Below are 21,115 nucleotides of genomic sequence, written 5' to 3' on the forward strand. Positions count from 1 at the left end.
ATAGATCCATTACATCATCATGGCTTCTGTTTATGTGAATATGGCCTAAAGGCCATATTAAAACACATTGTTGGCTTGTCCCCCTGAAAATGGGTTCGGACAGTTTAATGTGTTTGGGAAGCTCCTGACTTCCCCAACAGATTACGTTAGGTCATAGAAGCATTAACCATGTTTGATTTCAACAGCTGATCATTTAGAGACACCACCAGAGGTATCTCTCTTTTTCCAGTTGATGACACGTGCACTCAGATGAGTGTATATCTGTATGAGGAGAGATGGCTGACAGCTATTGAAGGACGTATGTCACCTTAAAGTGAACCTGTCACCTGCACTATGCAGTTCTCCCTTAGGGCACCATAGTGTAGTGATGAACCCGCTAATTTGGGCAGTCTGTCACTTAGAGTACTAACATGTTGAACCCCACAGCCCGCGCCAGCTTGCTCTCCCTGTCCTCCCCACCTCCAGACCATGACTGACAGGTTTCTTTCCTATGCACAACAGGACAGAAAAATGATCACAGTAGGCGTCGTACTAGGGTTCCATGGGTGCGAGGTGTGGTACCATTACACCACATAGGGGCACGGAACCTACCTTCACACTTAGCGTATCTCACGCTATAGTAGCACTGGCTGGCTTTACTGCTGGGGCTCTCCACTTCTGAAGATTTAATATAGCCACAATGATTGTGACCGGGTTTGTCCTATGCTCTGTGCAATATGACCGATGGGCAGCACTGTGGCCTTCAGGAAAGCTCAGACTATGGCCTATTTTCCAGTCTGTGCATTCTAAGAAAGCCTGAAGAGTGGATGCTACTGCACTGAATGAAGATCTACAATGGGACAGCCTCGCCACTGTGCACATGTCCTCTGGTTACAAGACCAGGTTGAAGGGCATGCTGGTTCAGAAATGGAATGATCAGTTGGTCAGAAGCTAAAATCTGTGCCATTATAGTGTGCAGTCTGAGATCGTTGAAGTTGTGGTGTCTGGGACCACCGACTATGGATACTGTGGCAGGCTGCACAGTAGGGTAGCACCAAAAATGATATTTATGATATGATGGTGGTTTTGTGAGTCATCCCATAAGAAATAATTTGAAGCCAAATCGCTTGCCACTAGGATTTTTTTTCTGCTGGACCTTTAAGACCAATACTAATCTGTTTGGGTCATTTACCGCCAGATAAAGTCAGACTTAATGGTCAGGTACAAAGATTTAGGAGCAGGGGCGTAGCTAGAAATGACTGGGCCCCATAGCAAAAAAAATTATGGGCCCCCCTCCCAGATCTCCCACCCCCACATACCTCTCAGACCTCCCACCCCTTCCAGAGCTCCCACCCAAACACCCCTCCAGTACCTCCCACCCCAACATCCCCACACTCCTCCAAGACCTTCCACCCCCACACCCATCCTAAATCTCCCACCGCCAGTCCCCAGATATAATGGTCCAGACATCAAGTGTCCTGCTCCCCCCCACAATTTAATGGTTTAGACCTTGGAGATCCTGCGGCTCCCCCCTCAATAAATTGGTCTAGACCTCCAGGGTCCTGCTTCCCCCTAAATATAATAGTCCAGACCTCCAGGGTCCTGCTCCCCCTCCTCCCAAGATATAATGGTCCAGTGTCGTGTTCCCCCCTATATAATGGTCCAGACCATACCTCCAGGTCCTGCTCCCCCCTTCTCCTTAAATGTACTGGTCCAGACCTCCAGGGTCCTGCTCCCCCCTCCTCCCTAGATATAATGGTCCAGGACTCCAGAGTAAATTTTACCAGTCCCAGAGTCAGCCAGCCTTCACCTCACAGCCACTTGAACGTCTGCGCGCCCACACTCCAGCAGTGCTGCCAGGCCCAGCAGCACGCAGCTTCGCTGTACGCTCCGCCTCTTCCACTTCCGGCCAGTAGGACTGCCGCCCAGACTGGGAGCGGGACCACTCCCTCTCCTCACTGCAGGTACACCTCTCTGCCTCCAGCCGCCCCCTATCGCACTGCCCACAGCCCACAGCCTGCAGATAGCGCTTTCTCTGTCTGTCCTGGAGGGGCCTGCGACCCCTGTAGCTATACCACATGAATTTAAAAAATTATAATAATCCTCAGCAGGCAGCCCAGGCCCCCAGTGGCGTAGGGCCCCATAGCCATTGCTATGGCTGCTATGGTGATCCCTACGCCCATGTTTAAGAGGGAACACATGAGCACTGTTATTTCAACCACTTGCCATTGTACTATTTTTTATTTTTTTTTTGTTCTTTTTTTTTTTAGGGTCTGTCTATATGGTGATCGCAACCAAAGAACGCAGCGTAGCAGGGCTGCCATAGGAATGAATGGGGTCGCAGCGTGACAAGCATGCTGGCTGCGAACGCAACACTTGAATTGCAAAAAATCCCCATCCATTCCTATGGCAGTCCCGCTACACTGCGAGCTTTGGTCGTACGGCAGCTGCCACAGTTACCGTGTAGACTAAATCATGTTGAAATATGCTCATTATTCTGACATTAAATTAACACGCATATTTACTTATATGACTTAGGGCCCTTGCAGACGAGCGATACGGATTAGGTCCGGATGCGTTCAGTTAAAAATGCGCGATTTCGCAAGCAAGTTCATTCAGTTTTGCCTGCGATGACGTTCGGTTTTTATTGTGTGGACAAAATGCACATTGATGCGTTTTTTTTACGCGCGTGATAAAAAACTTAAAATTTTCAAACAACCATCCGTGAAAAACACACGCAGCCCTATTCACTTCTATGGGCCAGCATTGCGTGAAAAACGCTAAATATAGAACATGCTGTGATTTTTACGCAGCGCACATGTACACAGACCCATTGAAATGGTCCGGATTCAGTGCGGGTGCTATGCGTTCGCATTGCACCCGCACGGAATACTCGCTCATGTGAAAGGGGCCTTATTCACATACTTATATGCATATCATATCAGCCGCTTGCAGATACTCGGCTTAGATATTAATTTAGGTTTTGATATTTCACAAGTGTTCAGATGTCCATAGTCTGCAGGCTGTGATACTGTTTCTTTGAGAAAACACTCACGAAGGTAATGATTTTGGGTAAATCTGATGTTTTCATGTGATTTTACTCCCCCATTGTGTGAATGGAGAAAATCCCGTCAGGAATAATAAAATAAATTGACATACTGCAGATTTTAAAATTCACACCGCAGGTCAAAGTCCGCATGGAAAAATTTTGCATCGTGTACATGAGAATTTCAGATACAATTTGCATGACCTACAGTGTGGATTTTCCACACACACAATCCTGATCGTGTGCATTTAGCCTTAAAGGGGTTGTGCAGCAGCAATTTATCAAGCTACAGGAAAGTGATTGCATAAAACCATTCACTTAAAGGGAACCTGTCACCTGGATTTTGGGTATATAAGACATGGGCTGCTAGATGGCCGCTAGCACATCTGCAATAGCCAGTCCCCATAGCTCTGTGTGCTTTTATTGTGTCAATTTTTTTTATACATATGTAAATTAGGCAAGTAAGAAGCCCAAGGAGCTGTTGCTAACGTTTCCGGAGCCCAGCCACGCCCACTGTGAAGGAGCCCAGCACCGCCCCGCATACTCTGAATCTTATCCCTGCTCCCCGACGTCACAAAGCTAGAGCGCCGTAATCTCGCGATGCAAGCGCAGTGTCGGCATAGTTTTCTTTCCCTGTGCTGGCATCAGCCTCAGTGAACGAACTGCGCATGCGCTAGCTCGTGCATCACAAGATTACGAAGCTCTAGCTTTGGGACGTAGGGATGCAGAGATAAGATTCGGAGGATGCGGGGTGGTGCTGGGCTCAGGGTCAGAACGCTGGACTCATCTATGAAAAACAGACAGGACTCCTCTAAGGTTCATCTACATATCTATAAAATCGTTTTTTGACACAATAAAAGCACACAGAGCTATGTGGACTGGGTATTGTGGATGTGCTAGCCGTGATCTAGCAACCCATGTCCTTAGCTCTGTACCCAAAATCCAGGTGACAGGTTCCCTGTAAAGGGTTAAAAGAGAATTCTCCAAGTTTTATTGCAATTTTGGTAAAAATAAATAAAAAAAACATTTAAAAAAAAACTTCAGCTCCACCGCTATGGATCTAGACACTGATTCATGTTGGGTGTGTAGTGATAACATGTTCATCGTTCACGTGGCTGCTGCAGCCAATCACTGACCTCAGCAGTCACGTGTGCAAAGGACTAGGCCTAGTGGGGATTGGAGTGTCAGCATGGGAGCGGCAGGGCATTGGGAAGGAGAGTTTAAAAAAAAAAAAAAAAAAAACTTGGAGAACCACTTTCATATTTTTTTGCTTTGTTTGTGGTGGCATTTTTGCCATCAAAGAAGGCTGTGAGAACACATATCTATACTATGATGAACTGTTCCAATGAGTGAGGGAATCCTCCATAGAAACCTCACGTAATTGTCGGAAACAGTTTGCGTGCAATCAGATACATCAAGCAAAGAGCAATAAAAATGAACAATAAGAAGTAATAATTTGTGGATAAAGCATAAAATATAGCAAATTTGTTGAAAGCCATAACATTCTACAAGCGTCTCAACATACCAGTAGTATTTAATGGATCTCATGCGCAAACCACCAGCATGAAACTGAGCAAGAATAACATTAAAGAGGTTATCCGGTAACCTATGGATAACCCATTGTTTATTTTACTTCTGCTGCAAGGGAAAGGTGTTATCTGCCAGTACAATAGTAGATGTAGAATTTAGGATGACAGTATGAAAAAGCTATTGTTCTCTTGACAGGCCTAGGGAATGATGTTCACAGAAGAGCAGTGCACTTATCAGTGTGATGCTCTGTGTCACTACAGGTGGGCTCTCTGACCGCAGTGAATGGTCTGGGTGAAAAAGTCAAGCAAAGCTGTTTGCTGTCCAAGCAAAGGAGCAAGTTAAAGGGCGTCTGCCAGCAGATTTGTACCATGAAACTGGCTGACATGCTGTATTTGTGTTTGACAGCAGAAGCGATCTGTGTTTTGTTACCATGTTCATGTGTCCGCATTACTTATGATGTTTTAATATATGCAAATGAGCCTCTAGGAGCAACGGGGGTGTTGCCATTACACCTAGAGGATCTACTTTCTCTCTGAAGCTGCCATGTCCTCTCTACATTGATTGCAGAGAGAGCAGAGCCTTTAGGTGTAATGGTAACTCCCCGGTTGCTCCTACAGGCTCATTTGCTTATATTTAAAAATGGTCAGCAATGCAGACACCTATGAGTATGGGACCAACACAGATGCCTTCAGCTACCAAGTACACATGTAACAGGTCAGCCAGTGTCATAGGTACAAATCTGCAGATGCCCTTTAAGGACGCATGACGTGCATGTAAGTCATGCTGATCAGGCAGGTGCAGGAGCTGATAGCCAGACCCCTGCTGTTTGCGCCGACATCAGTGAAAACACCGATGTCGGTGCATTAACCCTTGCACTGCCACGATCAGCGGTGACAGCGGCACGTGTGGGATCGTGCAGGGTGGCCATTGGGTCCCTGCGCTGCTGTGACGGGACCCGATGGCAGCCCAACGCCTTCCTTAGGCATCGTGGCTGCCTTCTGTGACAGCCTGTGAGATCCAGCCCCCTAGATCTCACAGGAAGCAGGCTGTAAGTGTATTACACTGTGTAATACACTTACAGCCAATGCATCACAATACATAGGGAAAAAAGAAAAGTAGACATATTAGGTATCGCCGCATCCGTATAGACCGGCTCTACAAAAATATCTTATGACCTAACCCTTCGGGTGAACAATGTCAAAAAAAAAACTGAACTAAAAAAAACATTTTATTTGTCACCATACATCAGTAAAAGTGCAACACCAAGCCCCCCAAAATAGTGCCAATCTAACCGTTACCTCATCAAGCAAGAGTCCCTACAATTGCCCAAGGAAAAAAAAAAAAAAACTATAGCACTCAGACTATGGAGTCATGATTTTAAAAAAAAAAAAAAAAAAAAAAAATGCTTTTATTGTGTTAAATGTAAAAAAAATACCTACACATATTGGGTAACAACCTGCTCTCTAAAAATACCACATGACCTAACCCCTCAGATGAGCACCGTAAAAAATATAAAATAAAAACATTGTCATAAAAGCCATTTTTTTTTGTCACAAAAATCGTAATGGCAAGCGATCAAAAAGTCATATGCAACTCCCTTTTTTGGAAAGAGATAAATGTAGTCATCAGATCTGTAACTCAACTATGACACTCACTCCCTCTCTGCTCTCTGGTACTACTCCAATTTGTTGGAAAACATTTGTTCTGGTAATTTGCATATTCACACACGCATGATAAATTTCATAAACTGTGGGCGCCTTGATCCAAGTGGCTAACCAGTAGGACTTCATCATAAACGCACACCATCAAAGGGCGAATAAGAAAGAAAAACGCACTAGATCTAGATTTTGTATTTCTTTTTATTCATTTAAGCAACACAGTTACTGAACCTTTTGACAGGACATTGACTGACAGGTTAAACAACTCTTCTATATTTTCAGTTTTGAGATGTGAACAGCGCTACATTATATACTGATAACATGCTGGTAATACTGCATTAATACGACCCAATTGGCTACCTTTCTTAGCCACCTTTTTGTTTGAATGTGTTTTGTATTTGTATTCTAAAATACAACGGTTAATATATCTGTATTCTTAAAAATCTAAATAAAGATTGTAAAAAAAAAAAGTTATTTGCACCCCAAAATAGTGCCAATCAATCAGTCATCTCATCCCGCAAAAAGATACCCTACCTAAGACAATCGCCCCCAAAAAAATAAATAAAATATGGCTCTCAAAATTCAGAATATGGAGACACTACAATATGATATAGATATATATATCTATCTCAGTACAGACCAAAAGTTTGGACACACCTTCTCATTCAAAGAGTTTTCTTTATTTTCATGACTATGAAAATTGTAGATTCACACTGAAGGCATCAAAACTATGAATTAACACATGTGGAATTATATACATAACAAAAAAGTGTGAAACAACTGAAAATGTCATATTCTAGGTTCTTCAAAGTAGCCACCTTTTTCTTTGATTACTGCTTTGCACACTCTTGGCATTCTCTTGATGAGCTTCAAGAGGTAGTCACCTGAAATGGTTTTCACTTCACAGGTGTGCCCTGTCAGGTTTAATAAGTGGGATTTCTTGCCTTATAAATGGGGTTGGGACCATCAGTTTTGTTGTGAAGTCAGGTGGATACACAGCTGATAGTCCTTCTGAATAGACTGTTAGAATTTGTATTATAGCAAGAAAAAAGCAGCTAAGTAAAGAAAAACGAGTGGCCATCATTACTTTAAGAAATGAAGGTCAGTCAGTCCGAAAAATTGGGAAAACTTTGAAAGTGTCCCCAAGTGCAGTCACAAAAACCATCAAGCGCTACAAAGAAACTGGCTCACATGCGGAAAGGAAGACCAAGAGTCACCTCTGCTGCGGAGGATAAGTTCATCCGAGTCACCAGCCTCAGAAATCGCAGGTTAACAGCAGCTCAGATTAGAGACCAGGTCAATGCCACACAGAGTTCTAGCAGCAGACACATCTCTAGAACAACTGTTAAGAGGAGACTGTGTGAATCAGGCCTTCATGGTAGAATATCTGCTAGGAAACCACTGCTAAGGACAGGCAACAAGCAGAAGAGACTTGTTTGGGCTAAAGAACACAAGGAATGGACATTAGACCAGTGGAAATCTGTGCTTTGGTCTGATGAGTCCAAATTTGAGATCTTTGGTTCCAACCACCGTGTGTTTGTGCGACGTAGAAAAGGTAAACGGATAGACTCTACATGCCTGGTTCCCACCGTGAAGCATGGAGGAGGAGGTTTGATGGTGTGGGGGTGCATTGCTGGTGACACTGTTGGGGATTTATTCAAAATTGAAGGCATACTGAACCAGCATGGCTACAACAGCATCTTGCAGCGGCATGCTATTCCATCCGGTTTGCGTTTAGTTGGACCATCATTTATTTTTCAACAGGACAATGACCCCAAACACACCTCCAGGCTGTGTAAGGGCTATTTGACCATGAAAGAGAGTGATGGGGTGCTGCGCCAGATGACCTGGCATCCACAGTCACCGGACCTGAACCCAATTGAGATGGTTTGGGGTGAGCTGGACCGCAGAGTGAAGGCAAAAGGGCCAACAAGTGCTAAGCATCTCTGGGAACTCCTTCAAGACTGTTGGAAGACCATTTCAGGTGACTACCTCTTGAAGCTCATCAAGAGAATGCCAAGAGTGTGCAAAGCAGTAATCAAAGCAAAAGGTGGCTACTTTGAAGAACCTAGAATATGACATATTTTCAGTTGTTTCACACTTTTTTGTTATGTATATAATTCCACATGTGTTAACTGATAGTTTTGATGCCTTCAGTGTGAATCAACAATTTTCATAGTCATGAAAATAAATAAAACTCTTTGAATGAGAAGGTGTGTCCAAACTTTTGGTCTGTACTGTGTATGTGTGTGTGTGTGTATATATATATATATGCCACGTCCGTAAGAACCTGCTGTATAAAAATAACCCATGACCTAAACCGTCAGGTGAACACCATAAAAAAAGCTATTTTTTTGTCACCGTACATCACAAAAAGTGTAATACCAAACGATCAAAAAGTCATATGCACCCTAAAATAGAACCAATCAAACCGTCATCTTATACTGAAAAAATGAGCTTTCAGAATATGGAGACTAATTTTCATAAATGCTTTTTAAATGTAAAACTGAAACGCAACCAAAAAAATATTTGGTATTGTTTCGTCTGTAAAAACCTGCTCTATAAAAATACCACATGATCTAACCTGTCAGAGGAACATTGTAAATAACAAAAATAAAAACTGTGCCAAAACAGCTATTTTTTGTTACCTTGCCTCACAAAAAGTGTAATATAGAGCAACCAAAAATCATATGTACCCTAAAATGGTACCAACAAAACTGCCACCTTATCCCCTAGTTTCCAAAATGGGGTCATTTTCTAGGAGTTTATACTCTAGGGGTGCATCAGGGGGTCTTCAAATGTGACATGGCAACTGAAAATTATCCCAGTGAAAACTGCCTTCCAAAAACCATATTCTGCACCCTGCCGTGTGCTCGTACAGCAGTTTACAACCACATATGGGGTGTTTCTGTAAACTACAGAATCGGGGCAATAAATATTGAGTTTTGTTTACCCTTGCTTTGCTACTGGAAAAAATGGAATAAAATGGAAAATCTGCCCAAAAAGTGAAATTCTGAAATTTCATCTACATTTTCCTTTAATTTTTGTGGAACACCTAAAGGGTTAAGAAAGTTTAGTAAAAATCAGTTTTGAATACCTTGAGGGGTGTAGTTTCTAAAATGGGGCCATTTTATGGGTGGTTTCGATTATTTAAGCCTCACAAAGTGACTTCAGACCCGAACTGGTCCTTTAAAAAGTGGGTCTTGAAATTTTTCCAAAAATTTCCAAGATTTGCTTCTAAGCCTTCTAACGTCCCAAAAAAAAAAAAATCTAATCTACAAAATGATCCAAACATGAAGTAGACGTATGCGAAATGTAAAGTAATAACTATTTTAGGAGGTATCACTAACTGTTTTAAAAGCAGAGAAATTTTAAATTTGAAAATTGCGAATCTTTCCTAATTTTGGGTCAATTTTGTATTTATTTTTTATAAAAATGAAATATTTTGACTCAAATTTACCACTGTTATGAGGTACAATATGTGACGAGAAAACGATCCCAGAATGGCCTGGATAACTAAAAGCGTTCTACATGATGGTAATCTATGCTTTTAGATGTTTTCTCATGAAAGCTTGTGGTGGGTTGTGGTTTCAGGCCTTGGAAACCAGAAAACACTAATATATTTTCACAACCAAGGAGAGATGAGCATGTGTCTTGTGTCACTGTCACACACCATAGACATCATACCTCACATATCAATGTGAAATATAACATTTTGGAGTCACATAAATTAGCTTTTTATTATTTCGCCCTAATTCCAGTGCTTGGGGCACATACAGTCTGTGATCTGAGGCTTTGTTAGGGAGAGGAACTGTAATCTTATATTGTAACGGCATTACCGTTGCAGCATTCCTGAAACTCGAGGGTGGGGTAGTGTTTACTAAGAGGGCTGCTGTAAGCAACGCTTCATTTACCCTTACAAGAACCCTTCCCTGTTCAGTGCTTCACGTCTGTGCTAAGATAGATGGGAGAGTGCATTAAGAATTTGCTTGCTTTTACCTCCAGCCCTATACTGTCTGGTACGTTGCCTGTTAATAATGGCTTCTGCGCCCTCCACTCCTGTATCCTCTTGTTCTTGGGAAGTGTCAAGTCAGTAATGATTTCACTCACAGAAGCAAGTCCCGACATGCTTAATTCCAGACAATCATTCATGCAACGATCCGGGGACCCAGCCCTCTGTTTGTTTTGTCCCCTACCACCACCACCTTAAAGATTTGACAGTGCAAGCATGAGATGGCAACGTGCACACAACAAGAATTTACTAGTCAAAGGTGTGCGAGTCACTTCAAGATATCAGATACCATCAGATCTGTATACAGTATCTGCAGCAAAATAAATGTCATGTTTTCTAGAACAGCTAGCCATAGACAGAAGATATTAGAAAGTGTGTGGCTAGTGATACCCTTTACATGTACATTTTCTATCTTCATCTGCTGCGTAGTGTCATCAGAACCATCCTTTGCTTTGTTCTCTGAACCACTCAATGTCTTTGCCCCCTGGATCCCCCATAAGCTGTCACTGAAACGGTGTGCAGCTGCATCCCCTCTTTTAGCTATTCTTTTTATTGTTTGATAGTATTTTTTTCCCTTTTTTGGGGGATGGGGGAACACAAATTGCAGCCAGCTTAAAGGAGTTTCCAGGATTTTTGTATTGATTGCCTTTCCTCAGGATAGGCCATCAGTATCTGATTGGCAGTACATGCACCACCACCGATCATCTGTTCCGAAGTGGCACTGGAAGTAAATGCAGTGCTGCTCCATCCACTACACAATGGACTGTGGTGTAGTTCTGGCACCGAATGCTTGAGATATTAGTGAACACCTTATCGTGGGGTGTTAGACTCCCACCGATCAGATATTGATGACCCGTCCCAAGGATAGGTGAGCAATATAAAAATCCTTGACAACCCCTTTAAAGCTATGACTATAAGCAAACCTATGGCTTACGTAACTTGAGCACAGTCCTTTGTTCACAAGCTAAATTTTGCTACTTACTTTCAATGCGCAATGCAATTTATCTAAGAACAGCGGTCCTGTCACTTAGAGCTGATACACTCTATGAACCTAGTATTTGCAAGGTGTTAAAAAGCACTGAAGTCTAAGTCATTGAAATGATGGATGGTTTTCTGCCATAATTTACAAAAAAAAACTAAAAAACTAAAGATATTAGTTTTTGTATATAATTTTTTTTACAAAAAGTGCCCAGAGGAAATCCAAAGAAATGTGAAAACAACCAACAAGCTCAGGGGTCTAGGCTGTGATGGTCAGCTCTACCATATTATTAGAGGAGGTCCTGGATTCTACCCCAGGGCTGCAATGTCCTGTCTCCACCCTCTTGCATCGAAGACATGGCTGCACATGCAGTGCCATCACTGTCCATTACAATGTAGTCAGTGTTAGAACTTGTCCTTCAGGCCACTGTAAACGTAGTAGTGGGATGGCACCATAAAGTCTGTGCAGATTCAGAGCAACAGTGATGACACATTTTTTTTTGCATTGCAGTCGTTATCAACAACCTAATAGAAAGCACATTCTGGTTCTAGCAATATTTATAAGTTTCACAGTAACTCTGAGTACCATGGTATTTTGTACTAAAACTTTTTTTTTTTTTTTCCACCAGTCACACCAGGAAAAGATGTGCACATTATATAAAATGTAACTGGTACTAAAATATTCCCCAGACAGCGCCTTTTTATTCCCATATCAGACTTTGATGGCATCTCATTAGCAGACCTCAGCTCTTTTGGAGGGACAGTCTCTATTTTTGATCCAAGTCCATCTGTCTCTGCTCTTCAAATGTCCCTCTTGTTGACTTGAGGTATAGATTTCCATTGTTTAAATTTACAATATTACATCGTAACATAGTAGCATAGTACATAAGTCCATCCAGTTCGGCCTCTTATCCTGCAAGTTGATCGAGAGGAAGGCAAAAAAAAAAAAAAAGAGGTAGAAGCCAATTTTCCCCACTTAAGGGGGAAAAAATTACTTCCTGACTCCAAATTGATCCAGAAAGTGTTTTTTGGGTTCCTAATTGTATATTAGAGCCGCCTTGTATATTATTTTATTATTTGATGCAGTTTGGAGTTTAGAAATTTCTGTATTCAGATAATTTTGCGCTATTATGTAAAACAACTATTTTAGAAGTGCAAAAATAGGCAGGAAAAATGGATCTTACACAAAATGAGCCATAAGTGTCCCTCTTTGACCGTCCAGGAATTTGGGAGGTATGCGTTAGGATACGACAGTGATGGCTAACCTCCATACCTCCAGCTGTGGTAAAACTATGACTCCCAGCATGAGAACAGCCAAGCCAGAGTACATCTTGGGAGTCGTAGTTTTGCCACAGCTGGAGGTTAGCCATCGCAGGGATATGACACCAGTGTTGGATAAGTGTGGGTTACGTGTCTGGGACACACTCCTATCTCCAGAACAGGGCCCCCCGAAGTGCACAGCAATCAGTCGCGCATGTGGCAAAAATAGCCAAGTGCTGGCTGGGCAGTTACCGGCTGCCCCATATTGGTGAATTGAGAGGTGGCCGCGCAGTGCTCTCTCGATTCACTGTTGTGGGGACCTCCGAAAGCAGCTGAGCTTGCTCAGCTACTTTTGGAACTCTCATAGAGATGAATGGAGAGCATGCCGCACACGTACGATGTTCTTCACTTCGGGGGGCCAGAGGCTGGACTCTTGCCTATCTGACATTGATGGCATATCCTAGCAATATGCTTATAAAAGCGATTCAAGGTATAATTTATCAGTGTGTGTGTGACTGGGCCGTGGTTCCTGTGAGAGCACTGAACATTTGGAGTTTGTGTTTGAGGCAGCATTAGTCAGGGACTCCGCTCACCATTGGGTGTCACTGTGGAATCTTGTAATGTCTGTACATTGGGCACATTACCAAGACCATAGAGTAAATGATCAGTGTAATACATAATTTAACTGGGTGTAAAGATAGCATGGAGCTATTTTCTAATATCTTTATCTGATGTGCTGCAGTGAACCTTATGAAGTGGCTCTCTTTCATTACCTGAGTACATAATTCATAGGGGCCAAAGGCAAGCTGATTTTCTGCTGTTTACCTAGTAATTGGTGTTGAAAGTTTACTTAAGGAGATAAAGTAGCTTCAAAAGAATCTTGTTTTTGTTTGACCTTTCTTGATAGCAAGGTTCAGGTAAACTTATTTGGATTGCTAACCTCATTGTTTTCTTAGGACGCACCTTCCCAACACACCCATACTTTTCGGCCCAGCTGGGAGCAGGACAGCTGTCACTCTACAACATTTTAAAGGCCTATTCCTTGCTGGATCCTGAAGTGGGTTACTGCCAAGGGCTGAGCTTCGTCGCCGGGGTTCTGCTGCTACACATGAGCGAAGAGGATGCTTTTAAATTGCTGAAGTTTCTGATGTACGACATGGGCTTAAGGAAACAGTACAGACCTGATATGGTCACCTTACAGGTACTGACACCCTCGTATTTGCTAGTCAATGGAAGGTTTCACCTGGTCATAGTACTAAATGAAGAAGACTACGTGGTAGAGGGCTGTTACCGGCCATATCGGTGACCGGTTGAATCATAGACTTTGGCTGGGATACTAGCAAAAGATCAGAAAATAAAAATGTAATGCACCCGCCTCAGTGTAATGCTGGACATAGACCTGTATTTATGGCCTAACCAGATTTTTGGTCAGTTCTGCTGAGAAGCTGTGGAAGTCAAACCTATAATTAAAGATGCTACTAAAATAAGCTGGATCGTCCAGTGATTAATATATCACATCTGTGGTCAGTTTAAAGAGAACATATCAGGTGCCCTATCTGAGCGCACAATATACTGTAGTAGAGGAGGGATAGCTGAGTTAGGCTACTTTCACTGGATCCGGCAGGGCTCAGCAAAAACGCTTCTGTCATGAGAATACCGGCTGCATCTATTATGAACAGATCCAGTTGTATTATCTTTAAAAATAGCCATGACGGATCCGTCATGAACACTATTAAAGGTCAATGGGGGACGGATCTGTTTTCTGTTGTGTCCGAGAAAACGGATCCGTCCCCCTTGACTTACATTGTGAGTCATGACTGATCCGCAGTGTTATTCTGTCCACGATAGGGCCGCAACCAGACTGGACGGAACACATTTTAGTGGACTCCGTTTCTTTTAGTTTTGTCCCCATTGACCATGAATTTTTCCCATGCTATTGAGATCCTATGACCGATCTCAAAAGCGGAAAGGGAAAGCGCAAAAGGTGAAAGTAGCCTTATGCGATATGATTCTTGAGTTAAAAGCAGAGTAAATTCTGAGAGGACTCCACGTAGAGACAATTCGTCCTTATTCCACCCACACCCTCTCCCTGTATCAGTGTGTACACCGAGGACTGTTAATCACGATGTGTAATCAGGACTCGCTGTCTTTCCTAGGAGGCCTCTCAGGATCTACTCTGCTTTTTAGGGCTCATGCACACTGCCATTGCCGTTTTTGTGGGCCGCAGATTACTGATCTGCAAAACACTGATGCCGGCTGTGTGTTCTGCATTTTGTGGAACAGAATAGGACATATTCTATATTTTTTTTTTTGCGGGGCTGTGTAACGGACACATGGATGTGGACAGCCATGGTGTGCTATCCGCATCTTTTGCAGCCCCATTGAAGTGAACGGTCAACATCTAATGTGGATGTGGATCGAATGCGGACAAAAAAGATATGTTTGTGTGTATGAGCCCTTACTCAGAAATTGTACTCTGCGATATTCAGGTTTATATAATCTAGAGTTCAGCTTGACTCACTCTACCATATAATACTCTCAGGAGATGATAGAGCAGTAATAAACTGACAGGTTGTGTTTAAGGGGATGTTTACGTTGCAGATCTGAATAAGGTCTCATGCACATGACTGTATTTTACTTCAATGTGCCATCTGCATTTTTCGTGGTTGGCACACTGACCCATTTATTTCTTTGAGGCCTATTACACCCACATACAGTATTTTTAGCAGATCATTATGGCCATTCTGCAAATGATAGATCAATTCCTGTTCTTGTCTATGTTTTTAGACGAGACCTTATTCAGAATGCACACACAAGTTTTCCGTATTTTGCAGATCCGTTTTTTGAGGACCAAAATATGGACAAAACCATGTGCATGAGGCCTGAGGCTTGCAGAAATCTATGCAAATGCTGCAGAAGCAACCTCGTTCTTGTGAGGAGCAGATGTTTGCATACGTTTCTGCAACAAGTCTGACACATTTGAATATACCTGTTCCTCTTCTTCGGGCTCTGACAGTTTTGTTGAAACTTGACAAAGAAACTGACTAGGCTTGAGAGAATCGAGCTTCAGTTCATAGATCTGAAGTCGATTCCTTCAAATACTTTGTTTTAATGCTGTATGGAGACCTGTCTTTGTATAGCATTAAAATGTATGTGTTTCGTGGAGGCAAGTCGCGCAAGACTTCGGTGGATAACTTCGGCCTTCAATTCTACGACTTAGGCCTCATGCACACGACAGTATTTTTTTACGTCCCGCAAAACGTGGTTCCGTTGTACCGTGATCCGTGCCCGTTTTTTCTTCCGTGGGTCTGCCGTGATTTTTGGAGGATCCACGGACATGAAAAAAAAAATCTAAGTCAAGTTTGCCATTGAAATGATAGGAAAAAACGGACACGGATCACGGACGCGGATGACAATCTTGTTTGCATCCGTGATTTTCACGGACCCATTGACTTGAATGGGTCCGTGAACCGTTGGCTGTGAAAAAAATAGGACGGGTCATATTTTTTTCACGGCCAGGAAACACGGATCACGGACGCGGCTGCCAAACGGTGCAGTTTCCGATTTTTCCACGGACCCATTGAAAGTCAATGGGACCGCAGAAAAACACGTTAAACGGGACAACGGCCACGGATGCACACAACGGTCGTGTGCATGAGGCCTTAAAAAATCGTAGAATATCCATACAGCATTAAAACAAAGTATTTGAAGCAGTCGACTTTGAAGCTATGATCTGAAGCTCGTTTCGCTCAACACTAAAACTGACCTTTCACACCTCTGCTGTGTCTGAAGCTAAATGGGAATGAATCTGTATACAGAGTTGGATTCTATTACATTATGGCCCTATACACATTAGTGTATTGTTGGCTGAACTTGCCAACAAAGGTGTCTAATATGTATGGGGCGCTCCTGATTCTTCCTCAACAGATGTCGGGGGAGAGAAGGATCAGGTAAAGTGAATGTTTTCACCAGATCCTTTTGGTCTCCCAGGAGATAAGCTGTCGCCAGAAGTGTCTGGCAGTGGCTTTTTCCACTCTGCATTAAACTCGCAGGAGGGCGTCAGGAGAGTGAGCCTGTTGGCTGACATCTATTGAATGTACAGTGGATATAAAAAGTCTACACACCCCTGTTAAAATGTCAGGTTTCTGTGATGTAAAAAAAATGAGACCAAGATAAATCCTTTCCGAACTTTTTCCACCTTTTTAATGTGGCCTATAAACTGTACAACTCAATTAAAAAACAAACTGAAATCTTCTAGGTAGAGGGAAGAAAAAATATAAAAATAAAATATGGTTGCATAAGTGTGCACACCCTTAAACTAATACTTTTGTTGAAGCACCTCTTGATGTTATTACAGCACTCAGTCTTTTTGGGTATGAGTCTATCAGCATGGCACATTATGACTTGGCAAGATTTGCCCACTCTTCTTTGCGAAAACACTCCAAATCTGTCACATTGCGAGGGCATCTCCTGTGCACAGAACTCTTCATATCACCCCACAGATTTTCAATCGGATTCAGGTCTGGGCTCTGGCTGGTCCATTCCAAAATGTTAATCTTCTTCTGGTGAAGCCATTCCTTTGTTGATTTGGATGTATGCTTTGGGTCGTTGTCATGCTGAAAGATGAAGTTCCTCTTCATGTTCAGCTTTCTAGCAAAAGCCTGAAGGTATTGTGCCAATATTGACTGGTATTTGGAGCTGTTCATAATTCCCTCTAGCTTAACTAAGGCCCCAGTTCCAGCTGAAGAAAAACAGCCCAAAGCATGATGCTGCCACCACCATGCTTCACTGTGGGTATGGTGTTTTTTTGTTGATGTGCAGTGTTGTTTTTGTGCCAAACATATCTTTTGGAATTATGGCCAAAAAGTTCAACTTTGGTTTCATCAGACCATAACGCCTTTTCCCACATGCTTTTGGGAGACTTCAGATGTGTTTTTGCAAAATGTAGCCTGGCTTGGATGTTTTTCTTCGTAAGAAAAGGCTTTCGTCTTGCCACTCTACCCCATAGCCCAGACATATGAAGAATACAGGAGATTGTTGTCACATGTACCACACAGCCAGTACTTGCCAGATATTCCTGCAGCTCCTTTAATGTTCCTGCAGTTTTCTTCTCGTCTTTTCATCAATTTTGGAGGGACGTCCAGTTCTTGGTAATGTCACTGTTGTGCCATATTTTCTCCACTTGATGATGACTGTCTTCACTGTGTTCCATGGTATATCTAATGCCTTGGAAATTCTTTTGTACCCTTCTCTTGACTGATACCTTTTAACAATGAGATCCCTCTGATGCTTTGGAAGCTCTCTGTGGACCATGGCTTTTGCTGTGGGATGCGACTAAGAAAATTTCAGGAAAGACCAACTAGAGAAGCTGAACTTTATTTGGGGTTATTCAGAGGCACTTTAAATGATGGCAGGTGTATGCTGACTCCTATTTAACATGATTTTGAATATGATTGCTTAATTCTGAATGCAGCTACATCCCCAGTTATAAGAGGGTGTGCACACTTATGCAACCACATTTTTTTTGTTTTCTTCCCTCCACTTAAAAGATTTCAGTTTGTTTTTCAATTGAGTGGTACAGTTTATAGGTCACATTAAAGGTGGAAAAAGTGCTGAAATGATTTAGGTCTCATTTTTTTACAGCACAGAAACCTGACATTTTAACAGGGGTGTGTAGACTTTTTATATCCACTGTATATGGCTGTCCTTAGTCTAAACACTGCCTCTCCTCCCAAACCCAGTGGGCAGATCCTGTCTAACATTTAGACTGCGTAAACTTGGTCCAGACCATCTTAAAATATGCCACATTTATCAGAGTGGCTTATGCTGGATGATAAATTTAGTGCATCTTTAGACATTTCAGCCTAACTTTACACCCCCTATAGTTGGCTTACTTTGCACCAAAATATACAGAGTTGTCACCTCATAAGCCACACCAATTTCCACTTTCCCGATAAGTCATGACCGCTTGTAGAACGGGAAGCAAAAAGTATGATGCAAAGCATGTACAACATTTTTATGTGCAAATTAAGCTAGAATTCTGGCGTGTTTAGCTTAAAGTCATAAGCGCAAGAGTGAGGAGTGAAGATAAAATAAGTAAGATTTTTGTCCATAAATTGTTAAAACTTGGCCATAAAAGTGATATAGAAAGAAGTATAATTTCTATGTTTACTAATGCTAAATTTGCATACAATTGTTCATTCCAATTTGCCTGCAAATGTCAGAGCATACTATTTACTGAATGTTCAGAATGATTTGATCTCTTGGATCTGGACATTATCTGACCACTAAGAAGGTTTCTGGGCTGCAGAGTAGTTGGTGGTCAGCAGGGAAGTCCTTTATGGGGCGTAGCTCGGCTGATGTGGGTGTGGGGTATAGCTTGGAGTAATCTGAATGTGAATGCAGAGCACAAACGGACCTCTCAATAATCCTCAGGTCATGCGTCTGATTGGGGAACATGAATTTGTAAGTAGATGACCCCCTGTATTGAGACTTAGGGCTGTATTAGACCTAGCGATAGTTGGGCAGATTATCGCTAATGAGTGCTCGTAGGAATGCTCATTAGCGATGCCCTGCCTGTGTAATAGTGCCGACCGTTACCTGATGAACGAGCAAATGCTCACAATTTTTAGGCAGGTTAAAAATCATTTTGTCTGTGGTAGATTGTGCCGTCTAATCACGGTCTGTTGCTGGCAAATAATAATTCTGTATGGGGACAAGCGATGGCATTGGCAAATTCTCCTCCCTGTACTGTGGAGGAGATCTCTGCATGTAAATATATCGGTCTCCTCCACTCACAAACGAGCGTTCCTTCCCAACAAGCTTCTGCCTCATCTGCTGGTGTAAAACCAGCCTTATATAACCTCTTGCAGGAATGGTATTTGATGATTAGTTGTATATTGGTTGCCATATTTCTTGGTTATATTTATTTTATGAACTTCCTAATTTCCTTTTGTAATTCCCCTGAGAATACAAACTTAACATGTACTGTAATTTCAAAAAAACTTCTAGTGAGATGTCCTTTTAACCTCTTTCTTCTCATCTCTTGCGTAGATCCAGATGTACCAACTTTCTCGACTGCTTCATGACTACCACAGAGACTTGTACAACCACCTAGAAGAGTATGAGATTGGACCTAGTCTGTATGCCGCCCCTTGGTTTCTTACCATGTTTGCCTCTCAGTTCCCTCTAGGTTTTGTGGCCCGAGTCTTTGGTAAGCTTTAAAAACCATATGTATGTTTTGTTCTTCTCAGACCTGGCGATGCAAGAGATGATAGAATTTGTGATGGAAATATAATAAATTGATCTGTCTAAAAAAACAAACCAAAAAAAAACAGATTTGCTATGTTACCAGTATACGGTTGTAAGATGAGGGATTTTGTGAACATTAGTCTGTCAATACCTGCAATGGCTAGTAGAATTTCTTTTTACTGCTCCTATTAAAATTTAAAGGAAGTGGTATCTATACACACAAGGGTACATTTTGACTAAACAGGAGTTTTCTACTGCTGTTCGTCTCTAAGGATACTTTCACACTACTTTCACACTATTAGTTTTCCGGTACTGAGATCTGTCATAGGGGCTTAATACCGGGGGGGGGGGGGGGGGGGGGGAAGCTTCAGTTTTGTCCCCAGGGACAAAACTGAACGAAGTGGAATGCACCAAAATGCATTCCGTTCCGTTTAGTTGTGTTCCCATACCGGAAAGCAAACCGCAACATGTTGTAGTTTGCTTTCCGTCCTGGGATGCGGAGCAAGACGGCATGACCCCCAATGCAAGTCAATGGGGACTGATCCGCAATGGGGGGACGGCCTTATACATACGTCGGTGATTTACATCAGTGATCGTGAGCCCAAACCTGGCAAGGAGGCTATACGGAGATGAGATATAAGGGAAATATCTGCACCTGTTCTGTGTTTAGACCCTCTCCTCGTTTTGCTGAAATCACTGACTGTGAGCATAAGGCCTCCTGGATGAAAGTCCCTGTGCACCACTTGTGATACTCCGTGTACACGTGGAGTGACTCCCCTCTTTGTAGCAGCAAATTACATGTAGTAGAATCCAAGGCACCAGAGAGCCAATAAAATTCCAAGGGTTTACCAAAACATTTGGTGAAACCACCAAATGTTCCCTGAGTGCTCTGCACAGTCGGGTTTCTTCTGCTCCGCTCGTTTTTTCCTGTGTACAGATCCACAGAAGGCATATAGGATCCGTACTCCACACACAGGAAAAGCAGAGCAGGCCAGATGACATCTGATGACTCAGAGCACTCTGAGAAGTGTTGCTGCATGATCGTGGCTTCATTGAAAGTTTATGTCCCCTTAAGTCATGTTAAGAATTACATTTCAGCCATGCAGGGCCTTTTCAAGCCAAGACCAAAGCAAACATTAACGAGAAACCTATCGTACTCCTGCTACAGTGCCTCTTGTGTAGATGCCTCACAACCAGTAAAATAATGTGAAGTCAGACTAGGAACGTTACATTGCTCGCCAATTTGCAAAGCGAGAATCTTAGTAATAAACATAAATGGTATGACACTTATGAAAGAGATGCTTGGTGGGTTCCTCCAAGGGCACCAGCTTTGCTCTTGGCACCTTCATTGTCACAAGTCTGATATCACGTCTGACACCAATATTATCCTGGGGTCTTATT

General features: G+C 42.5%; 1 protein-coding gene across 9 annotated transcripts in view; it reads left to right on the forward strand.

Annotated features, from left to right (window-relative positions):
• The window catches only part of TBC1D1 (TBC1 domain family member 1), a 226,342-nt gene that overhangs the window by 186,292 nt on the left and 18,935 nt on the right, over window positions 1-21,115 (forward strand). For all 9 annotated transcript variants that reach the window (XM_044298071.1, XM_044298096.1, XM_044298114.1 and 6 more), the window contains 2 exons: window positions 13,420-13,664; window positions 19,517-19,676. In XM_044298071.1, coding sequence (XP_044154006.1) covers window positions 13,420-13,664; window positions 19,517-19,676 — 405 coding nt within the window. The remainder of the gene's footprint in view (window positions 1-13,419; window positions 13,665-19,516; window positions 19,677-21,115) is intronic.

This window comes from Bufo gargarizans, chromosome 1 (genome assembly GCF_014858855.1).
Source record: "Bufo gargarizans isolate SCDJY-AF-19 chromosome 1, ASM1485885v1, whole genome shotgun sequence".
Classification (NCBI taxonomy): domain Eukaryota; kingdom Metazoa; phylum Chordata; class Amphibia; order Anura; family Bufonidae; genus Bufo; species Bufo gargarizans.